This window comes from Hippocampus zosterae, chromosome 2, assembly GCF_025434085.1.
Source record: "Hippocampus zosterae strain Florida chromosome 2, ASM2543408v3, whole genome shotgun sequence".
NCBI classification, from domain to species: domain Eukaryota; kingdom Metazoa; phylum Chordata; class Actinopteri; order Syngnathiformes; family Syngnathidae; genus Hippocampus; species Hippocampus zosterae.
In genome coordinates, this window is record NC_067452.1 from 38,495,426 (window position 1) to 38,506,609 (window position 11,184).

General features: G+C 43.7%; 1 protein-coding gene across 2 annotated transcripts; it reads right to left on the minus strand.

Annotated features, from left to right (window-relative positions):
* Nucleotides 1-422: 422 nt before the first annotated feature.
* On the minus strand, nt 423-11,158 carry ccdc14 (coiled-coil domain containing 14). Of its 2 annotated transcripts, XM_052059224.1 has the most exons (11): nt 11,003-11,158; nt 9,915-9,973; nt 8,172-8,235; nt 6,974-7,046; nt 6,765-6,869; nt 5,143-5,613; nt 3,555-3,687; nt 3,416-3,492; nt 3,143-3,286; nt 1,988-2,090; nt 423-1,911 (listed from the first exon to the last, which is right to left on the minus strand). In XM_052059224.1, exons 1-11 carry the CDS (start codon nt 11,024-11,026, stop codon nt 1,401-1,403), a joined length of 1,764 nt encoding a protein of 587 aa, XP_051915184.1. In that variant the 5' UTR covers nt 11,027-11,158; the 3' UTR covers nt 423-1,400. The 2 variants fall into 2 exon arrangements, with proteins under 2 accessions (XP_051915184.1, XP_051915186.1); XM_052059226.1 differs by lacking the exon at nt 8,172-8,235.
* Between the last annotated feature and the right edge of the window lie 26 nt (nt 11,159-11,184).

An 11,184-nucleotide genomic window follows, 5' to 3' on the forward strand; every position in this document is an offset into this window, starting at 1 on the left:
TCACTAGGGTCGCGGGGGGGGGGGGGGGGGGGGGGTGCTGGAGCCCATCCCAGCCGTCTCCGGGCAGTAGGCGGGGGACACCCTGAATCGGTTGCCAGCCAATCGCAGGGCACACAGAGACGAACAACCATTCGCACTCACACTCACACCTAGGAACAATTTAGAGTGTTCAATCAGCCTGCCACGCATGTTTTTGGAATGTGGGAGGAAACCGGAGCACCCGGAGAAAACCCACGCAGGCCCGGGGAGAACATGCAAACTCCACACAGGGAGGCCGGAGCTGGAATCGAACCCGGTACCTCTGCACTGTGAAGCCCACGTGCTAACCACTGGACTACCGGGCCGCCCTCCCCCTAAATAGTGATGTAAAATTTGGTCATGATACTGATAATCTTTTTTCGTGGACACATTTTGGGAATGTCCTCTTGGTGCTGCATCTGACTTCTGGTTGTATTTTATAAAACACTTGTTTCCTGACCTTTTTTAGGGAAAAATTGCATTTTTTTTTTTTACAGTATACCAAAGAAATGTCACCAAAAAAATCTCTATAATTGTACTTTTGTACTTGGTGTGAAATCTTTGATGTATTACTGAACAAAGGTGGCTACGCAGGTTAATTATTCCTTCTGCAATCTAATGGAAGAGCATTGGTTGTGAATTAATGCTACAGAATACCAGACGGACATTGCCTCTTTCCCCGCTTGTATTGCTGCAAACGTTTTGTAAAGTGAACACTACAGCGAGTCACTTGGTCAGGGTTGTCTTTTTAATCTGTAATGGCTGCATACTGACGTACTTGAAGTACACTCCCGAGCTAATACAGTATCCTTTTATTTTTTTTTTGCTGTCATGATGTCATCTGATTGGGTTGTCGCAACTTCATTTCAATCCCTTGTTTGATGTTGTGCCGAGAAAAGTATTGGTTCTCCAGGCCCAAACAGGAAGTGCATTGCACTCTTTATTTAGATTTAAACTCTGACGTGTACTTAAATGTTTTGCATAAACCCAGTTGCTCCCTCCCCCCTCAGCTTTCCCACCATCTCTGACCATCGAAAATAAAAATTATTTGTAAAATTTTCAATAAATCTCATCAGATTGTACAAGTGTATCGAGTGTCCACTGAAAATTCTCAAAATAATTTTTATTGGTCATCTTAAGTGTCATTACAAAGGATTAAAAAAAAAAATCATCTGAAAACCATTCCAACATCTTCCATCTATTCTGATCAGGGTTGTGGGGACCAATCCAAGCTCACATAATGCGATAGGCGAACTACACCCTGGACTGGTCGCCGGTCAATGGCAGAGCGCAGAAAGCCGCAAGCTCTCATTCACGTTCACACAAACACGGAGTAGGAACCAAACTCAAAATTGGGACAGGCACGTAAAACCATAGAACCATCATCTGCCTAAATCCTGTTTGATTGTTTTTTGCAGATTAGCTATGCTGGCATCCAGCGCGGCCAATCCGTCTCGAAACGCTGCCTCATCCCTGGTGTCAAAGGTTGAAACTGACCTCATACTGCAGTCAGGTGACATAGTTTCCATCTTGCCCTCAGAAAGGAACGAGTCAAACAGTTGCCGGCGCTCTTCACCCGTCTGCTGCTCCGATAATTGTACACCCGCGAAACCTTCACTGTGCGTCTGGTTACGATGATGATGATAGGGTTGAGACGGCGTTTTTTCTAGCAGGGTCATTTTCCTTTCATCTGATGTTTTCTCTTCCCTTTCTGCAGCCATGTGTACATTAGCACGGCTGCACGAGGCCTCCGGTTGGCCCAGAGTCATCAAATATTTCGTGATGCGTTCAGTGGCGCCGCCGTGGTCATCATATTGCTCCTTGAGTGCTGCGTCAGATGGCGCAAGGTCACCAACTCTCTCGCACTCATACGCGTTGCCACTCCTAATCATCCTGAAAGAGAGAGAAAGGCAAATGAAGCTTTGATAGCAAGTTCAATAGGAAACTTGGGTACACACCGGGGACCTACCTCTTCAGGTTCTCCATCTCTTCCAGTCTTTGCTGGGCAAGTGAGGCCAGTTCCCTCTGCACCTGCTCACTCTGGACAAATTTGATTCTCATGGTCTCCAAATCTGCATGTACAAACACACACACAACGGTCTTGTGAATGCATATACTGGAATCAATGTCGGGCTGATGCTTATGCCAACGGGGGATCATCATTTTTGAAATGATCCCCGCCAAGTGCAACAAAAATATTTTTGAAATATTCTGCTGATGAATCTAAATTCCCCCAAATAAACAAATGGTTATAATATATTTATTTAATATATTTCTTGGCACTGTAAAAAGTAGGTCCACACAAAGTCAATCATAAGCTGTGAATTGGGAAATTCTCCATTGCGAGACTAATAAAGGATTTCTAATCTTATCTTGGGCGGCCCGGTAGTCCAGTGGTTAGCACGTCAGCTTCACAGTGCAGAGGTACCGGGTTCGATTCCAGCTCCGGCCTGCCTGTGTGGAGTTTGCATGTTCTCCCCGGGCCTTCGTGGGTTTTCTCCGGGTGCTCCGGTTTCCTCCCACATTCCAAAACCATGCGTGGCAGGCTGATTGAACACTTAAAACTGTTCGATTCTGGCTGCAGCCTTCCTGTGTGGAGTTTGCATGTTCTCCCCGGGCCTGCGTGGGTTTTCTCCGGGTGCTCCGGTTTCCTCCCACATTCCAAAACCATGCGTGGCAGGCTGACTGAACACTCTAAATTGTCCCTAGGCGTGAGTGTGAGCGTGGATGGTTGTTCGTCTCTGTGTGCCCTGCGATTGGCTGGCAACCGATTCAGGGTGTCCCCCGCCTACTGCCCGAAGACGGCTGGGATAGGCTCCAGCACCCCCCGCGACCCTAGGGAGGATCAAGCGGCTCGGAAGATGAATGAATAATCTTATCTTATCAATGCTCACTTATCGGATCTCACTATTTTACACACAACCTAAAGTCCCTCCATGCATCCATTTTCTAATTGGTTTATCCTCACGAGGGTGGCGGGCGTGCTGGAGCCTATCCCCGTTGTCTCCGGGCCGTAGGCGGGGGACACCCTGAACTGGTTGCCAGCCAATCGCAGGACAAGTAGTGTCGCCATACAATTCCAAATTAAAATGCAGGACAGCGAGCGGGTGCCGCAAGACTCCACCTGATTTCATCAGCGCATTCTGTGCCTCGCTGTCTCGCAATTGTTTCTTTGTGTCCAGAAGAGATTTCCGCGCTTCAGCGAGAACAACTTTAAGCTCCTGCAGGCGGTATTGATCAGCACCAAGATCCTCTGGAAGACCGAGTACTAAAAAGACAAAAACAATTGATCTTTAATCATTTCAAAGAAATGTGAACCTTTTTGAGAGGTGATCCTGACACTGGAGAAACACAACTGCTGTATCTGTACGCACACATTTAAACACAAAAGCTTTACCTTGTGAGTTACACACGGTTTCGGTATTTTGTTGTCTCTCCCTCTCCTTTAACTGTTTGTTGAGAAACGCCACTCGTCTGGAACGAAGATGTACATGAACATGATGGTGACTGGAACCCCGTCTCACATTGCGCCGTACCTGTGAAGCTGGGCATTCAAGTTGCGCAGAGTCTCCAGGTCTGCGGATTTCTCAGGCTCGAAACCTTTGGAGATTAACTGCGGCGAGGACACGGTCGTCTCCAGATGACTGAGCAGCTGCTCGGCAATACTGCCTGCGCAACCAAAACGGCGAACGGAGACAGAAGCATGTGTGATAGGAACAGAAAAAGAGGCGTCGGTAGAAATGAAATCATTGGTCGAGACAAAAGCTTGAAAGACATCACAGAATATTGTAGCTACTTCCGGACACGGTGCAAGTATGCAAACGTCTTGGTTATTCATATTAGCTGATTGTTCATGTAGCTGAAATATGAGTTTAATGCACGCCATTAATATGCATATTTTTTTATATTATTTTTATGTAAATCCAATAGACTTTTTTTTTCCAGTGTACCAAAAACTGCTCTGGCTGATTATCTGGCTTGCTCTCTGATGTGGAAAACGAACCAAAACTATCCAGAGCACAAGGAATAAATAAAGAAGGGGGAAGGAAAAAAAAATGGTCGGAAGAGGTCAAATTGTTGCTCCTTTTGGTTTTTCCAATCAGATTAAATGTCGCACCAACAAGTCAATCGCATGATTTGTTTGGCAGTAACGAAAGAGTTATGACATTAAGAACATTTTCCATATTATATTTTAAATTCATTCATCCTTTCATTCATCTTCCGAGCCGCTTGATCCTCACTAGGGTCGCGGGGGGTGCTGGAGCCTATCCCAGCCGTCTTCGGGCAGTAGGCGGGGGACACCCTGAATCGGTTGCCAGCCAATCACAGGGCACACAAAGACGAACAACCATTCGCACTCACACTCACACCTAGGGACAATTTAGAGTGTTCAATCAGCCTGCCATGCATGTTTTTGGAATGTGGGAGGAAACCGGAGCACCCGGAGAAAACCCACGCAGGCCCGGGGAGAACATGCAAACTCCACACAGGGAGGCCGGAGCTGGAATCGAACCCGGTACCTCTGCACTGTGAAGCCGACGTGCTAACCACTGGACTACCGGGCCGCCCTATATATATATATATATATATATATATATTGTTTTTACAATATTCCATTGGGCGCGCCGCATTATAAGACGCAATCTACAATGCATCCACTAGATGGAGCTAAGCTCAAGGAAAAGCCCCCATATATTTTAAATTGTGCGACATTATTTTATGAATTAAAGGCTAGGTGAAAACTTGTATTTCTTTTGTGAGCATGTAAGTCAGTAAAAAAGGGGATGGTCATACAAAATCTGAACTAGGATGCCACTTTGGTTAGGGCTAAACATTTAATTGGGTGAATAGCATGGCGCGAGAGAACGTCCATGCACATGACTTTGAGAATCAACAGTAGCATTGAGATTTTACTGGCACGCTGATCCCCATATGAACTGCAGCTATGCACATTTTTTAAATGATCCAACATAATTTAGTGGTAATTATTTAGCGTACTGCCAAAAGCTACGACTTGCGGCACCGCAGGGCTTCAGGGACTAGTTTGAGAACCCAGTCGGCACAGCACTTGTATTAGCACTCGTGCAATACCAAAAAAAAAAAAGTAAGACAAAGAAAACGTACCTTTTCCAGCTATCAACCCCTTGAGCTCTCCAAGAAGATACTGAACAGTTCGTAGTTTTTCTGCACAAACGTCATCCCCACTATGTACGTCACGGGGGGTGTCATATGGCGGACCAGGATTAAACTTTGTATTGTAGGCGTGCGCACTTTGGGCGTCTGTGTCTTTCACAGGCACTGAATCAACATCTTTGCCATTAATGGAGGCCGTGTGGTAACCGCCAAATGATTGGCTGGCGGTCTGAGCTAGAGTCCGTTGACTTGAGGGGTGGGCGGAGTGGAGCGCGGACTCAGACTGGGTCACAGACAGAAGGACGGAGGTCAAGGGCTGGGCGGCGGCAGACCGGGGAAGTGGTTGAGACGGTCTCAAGGATGGAATTAAGTGAGACTGCTGGAGGGTGGGCGCCGCCTTCGCTCCCAACTGTGAAATTGGAGGACCGTCTTTTGCTCTTGGGACCTTAGGAGAACTGCGTTCTGAAGGTGGAATAATGATAAGTGTCAATTTACATCATCAGAACACAGGGTGTCCAGCGACCCCCCCCCCCCCCAAAAAAACAACATACAAAAACACGCACACACATTGACTTGCTCTTTGTTTCAGGTGCAAACTACCCTAAATGAGAATATCTCAGAAGGATATGGACAGTCAGTTTTTGAGCATAAATTTGAAGAAAACAGCTAAAAACCCCAAACAAAATGTTCCGCAATGTTGTCAAATCAATTGGGCCGTGTTTTTAGCTCTTTTTGGAAAATGATGGAAACCAGCTTGCATTTTTGCAATAGCTTAAAACAGGCATGTCCAAAGTCCGGCCCGCGGGCCAAATCCGGCCCGCGGTCGAATTTCATCCGGCCCTCGGCCCCTGTCATAAAATCATTGCCGTCTGGCCCGCAGTTTGGGCGCAATGGAACACGTGTTGCATTGACTGAGGTCTTGTAGACTGGTGAGTGATGTTTCATAGAGTACTGCTTCCCTCTAGTGGCTAAATGAGTAATAGCATTAACTAAATGAGTAATAGCATTTAGACACGAGAGGGCATCACTCACGAGTTAACAAGACATCACTCCGTGTTTATATTGACTGATATGTCATATTTCAAATGATCCTTGCAGCTGTGGATATGTATATTGCTTGTTCATTTCCCTGTTGTTCGAGTCAAAGGGTTTGTGACTATTGAAAAGTCATGGTGATACATTTTATGTTTCAAATCAATCAATTTGCACTCAGGAGACTTCCGTTTAAGAAAAAGTCAAGTGAATAAGCAGTTGCATGTGATATACCCGTTTCAAATGAACCAAAAGAAATTCTTAAGATTGTTGAAATTAAAATAAAAATGGAAATGTGAAACAGACTGGCTTACTAAAATTTGTTGAACAACATTGTTGTTCAATGTAAAGAATGTCAGCCAAGGTCGGCCAACCGACATTATACCACATAAAATCTGGCCCCCTTGGCAAAAAGTTTGGACACCACTGGCTTAAAAGTATCATAAATGTAATGTGATTTCTTTTCCATTCAATTCAGTGGACTTCTTAAATATGTCAAATATCCTCCAAAAACTATATATAAAAAAATATATGTGTCATGGCCAGTCAAAGAATGAATAAAGTTTTGGGCGACTGACTACCTCTTGTTGGAGGGAATTTCTTGCTGGTCTTTTTCCCCGGTCCGGTGGATGGTTTTGGTTTGGCAGCACCACCGTCCACTGTTTTCAGAGGTTGTCTCAAAGGTTCTGAGCACAATCACACACCAAAAAGACACAGTTAAATCACGGCACAAGTGAATTCTATAGTACGAGCTCTTAATCTGTGACTGATTCCAGGAAAGCCCTCCGACCTTCCTTGTCCACCTGGAGCATGCCAGAGAGCAGAACAGCGCAACGATCCAGGCCCGAGTGCAGACTGGCAACCTGGGAGCAAAGTGTGGGATGTATTCACAATCATTTACAATTTGTGTACTTTGATGCAAAATGGCATGTTGGATGGGTAATTGTCAGTAGCCTCGTTGAAGAGAATTGTCAAGAATGATTTGGAGTGAACGTTGTGTCTCGTGTCAGTCTAAAATTGTCAAGCGTTGGGCATTCAAAAACACATGTGTACGTTTTTCAGATGTTATTATTCGTGATTTTTACGTTTTGTTGGGAAAGCTATGGGACCACATTGTTTTGATAGCTAACTAGCTAGCTAGCTAACTTAAAAAGATTGGCTGGAGTAGTTACTGATTAAACCTCTGCACTTATAGAGAAAGAAGATAAGTCCACATTCTGAAATGTACTTCCTCTATACAACATTTTAATAACTTGACAAAACAAAAAAAAACCACAAAATAGTTTCCCTCTTTAGTGATTGTTATATATCTGTCCTCTGAAGAATAAGAATCACCTTGTGTGGTGTTATGAGCTAGCTAGCCACTGCTAGCCACAGCTAGCTAGCTCGTAACACAACTCCAGCCAATCTACTACTCCAGCCAATCTTTTTTTTAATGTTTGTTCTTACTTTTTCCACCGCTGGTGAAGATTGCTTAGAAATAACCTACAATTATTATTTTTTCCCCCTTCAAGTTGCTTTATTTTTTTTTAATTATCAAGAACATTCATTCATTCATCTTCCTAACCGCTTGATCCTCACTAGGGTCGCGGGGGGTGCTGGAGCCTATCCCAGCTGTCTCCGGGCAGTAGGCGGGGGACACCCTGAATCGGTTGCCAGCCAATCGCAGGGCACACAGAGACGAACAACCATTCGCACTCACACTCACACTCACACCTAGGGACAATTTAGAGTGTTCAATCAGCCTGCCATGCATATTTTTGGAATGTGGGAGGAAACCGGAGCACCCGGAGAAAACCCACGCAGGCCCGGGGAGAACATGCAAACTCAACACAGGGAGGCCGGAGCTGGAATCGAACCCGGTACCTCTGCACTGTGAAGCCGACGTGCTAACCACTGGACTACCGGGCCGCCCATTATCAAGAACATTGCTATATAAAATGATCGTCACTGACCACCCACATCCTTGTGTCCTAGCCTTTGCTCACCTGGTCTTTAGGATCTGTGGAATAAAAGGAGTAGGCCGGTTCCTTTCGCCCTGGAAATGTGGCTCTGTTCATATAATAGAAATAAAATACAGTACATTTCTGAATTAGGAGAATGCTGTTCATGGAATAAGCGTAAAACATGTTAAATTGTTAATTATTTTCATTTTATATTTGAGCATTATATTCTTTTATGTTATAGTTATCTAAATTATATTCTGTTTAATAATTGTTGAAACATTCTTATGTTGCTTGCGTCTGATTGGCTAAAGGGAAGCAGGAAGTGCTTTCGTGACTAAAAGGGGGTTGTGTTCTCGTTCATCCTCGTTCAAAAAAAAACGTCTGAGGTGCAGACGTTTTTTTTCTTTCTCCTTTTAATAAACTGCATTAACCCTCATATTATGTTGAAAAAAAATCACATTGATTATGTTGTGGGTCATTTTGACCCGCACTGTAAAAATCCACACAAAATAGTCAAAAAACAGGTTACACCAGTAACAACTTTGTTTAAGATGATGTAAACATTCAGATAAGAGACAGACAACAGATTTTTAATCCCAAAAGTATATTTAAGAACTGTTCGGTTAACGTTTTTCCATGTCACGCTTCTTTTTTTCATTTAACTTTTCTGAGATTTTCAGTGTTTTATCTACAAAGCATTGCACTGGCAGTTGTATGTGTGCTGTCAGATTGTCAAATCCCCTTTTGGTGGAGTTGTCATCCAGGATCATTTGTGGCTTCATGTCTTCTCTTGTGTTCAGAGATGCATCAGTGTGCATTGTGCCCATTACAAGAACATTTTTGTTTTTCTTTGGGCAATATGACACAACTGCTGCTTTCTCAGTGAAAACAAATACTAAGGAATGCAGAGGTCTGCCCTGCATCTTCAGAATTTCACTGGGAATTTCTGTCTTATTTCTTCTGACTGTTGCCAACATAGTCAGCTTTCTCTCCTGAACTTCATCTCCAAGGCCGTAATATTGTAAAGTAGTTGTGACTTTGCAGTCCTTCACTCATCTTCAGAACCACACACATCATCTGAATCTTCTCAGATGCTCCTCCAGGTAGCTTTCCAGTATGCACTTGCATATTCCATGCAAAACTAGATATTGCATCACAGGCTGCCCACATTTTGATGCCATACGTGCCAGAAAGATCCTGTGTCTCTGAAATATCTTCCTCTGCATCACTATCCCAGTTCAAACTCTGTGATGAAGCTTATTCAGCTGTAAATTTTCTGGAGAATCAGTTTTGTATGTTGGTCAAAGAAATGACATGAGAAGAGTGACGAGTCAAATGAGAGAAAGTTCCTGCTCTACACATACCTGGCTGGGTATCTGGAAGTCACTGAGCAGTCAAAACAAAGTACTGTTCATCAATTAGACATGTTTCTTTTGGATCTGAAAAGCTACTTGCCCATATTAAAGTGTCTGGGTCAAAATGACCCCAACATCATATTTGTATGCAAACTGTGCACAGACATCCAACTACACATCAGAGTGTCCAGATTTTACACACCAGTTCATGACCCTAGATGAGGAAAAGTCACTAAATTTCATGAAGAAAAAGAAAGGATATCCACTGCTTTGGTCACCACAAAAACTGAAACGGGTCAAATTGACCCATAACAAAATATAAGGGTTAAAGGATTCCATCTCTCCTTTTGTCATTCGTAAAGTAGAGCTATCCACTAAAAACAACGAACCCATCAACTTACACATGCAATAACACAAATAATGAACTTGCCGTTTCCTCGCCTGTTGTAACCTGGCTCCTCCACCTGTCAGCTTTCCAGATATTAGTACCTGTAAATTTCAAGCCGAGTGTTTCAATTCATTCGCCAATGTCCATACTACTGATGCTGTTCAAGGTCACACAGGGAATCTTGCGTCTTTCCCAGCTGGCCGAGAAGTGGGATACACCAAACCAGACTGATTATGTTTCAATCACTGCGCCAACTAAATGGAGCGTCAACATACAGTAACATCCATTAACCCACGTATTAATCGAAACTGGATTTACACTGCAAGTCAAAGTGCTCAATTACCTATTTAAAAGAAACCCCGACCAGAACAATAAATGGGTGTCAAAATACAACCACTGATTTCATAGATAGAACAACATAAGAATTTCTTGTAAGTTAAAAAAAAATCTTGTTTGTTTGCAACAGGGGTGGCCCAGTCCTGTCCTCGAGAGCCCCATCTCAAGCATGTTTTAGATGTTTCCCCTCCTGCAATACAACTGATTCAGACGATTAGATCATTAACAAGACATGCAGAAGCCCGATAACGAACCTGAATATTTGAATCAGGCATTTTGGATAAGGAAAGTATATAAGACTTGTAGGATATGGGTCAACCAAACAGGCCAAGATTTCACACCGAAAAAGCAATAGCAAATTAAACGAGAGGGGCAATATTTCAATATATTTACATACTTGGTGTGACATTTTTGTTTGGTGTTTTTGCAATTATTTTGTAAAACGTGCAAATCAGGGCCCTCGAGGACACCCCTGCTCTATTCTATGAGGTTCAGTGAATTTGGACAGATATGACACATCCAAAATGGCAGACGAGTTGACGTATCGCAGCTGTGGGTCAGTGTAGCCAACCGACTCGACGCGTACCTTGCTAAAACAACCGTTTCCTTACTTGCTGAAAAAAACAGCTTAAACGAGTTTCAGGAGCATCGTTACAGCTTTGGGATGCTTTGGCCAAAGAGCGAATTTAACCCGAATTTAAAGCAAATAAGACACGAAAGACGATCGTGAAGTGAGGGGAAAGTGCAACGAAAGTAACCGAATTTGTGCCCGTAAATGTAATCAATGCTCTGACCTTTCGCTTCATACTTCCTTTCATTGTTGAGAAACTGCATCACCATAAAGCTAACTTCTGGCGCTCCTTTAAAGTTGTTACTCTGCAATCATCGGAATACAACGTAGCATGAATACTGTATTCTTCTTCCTGTTGTTTTCTTTTATGGAAACCAACCAATGTTATGAGATGCACTACCGCCA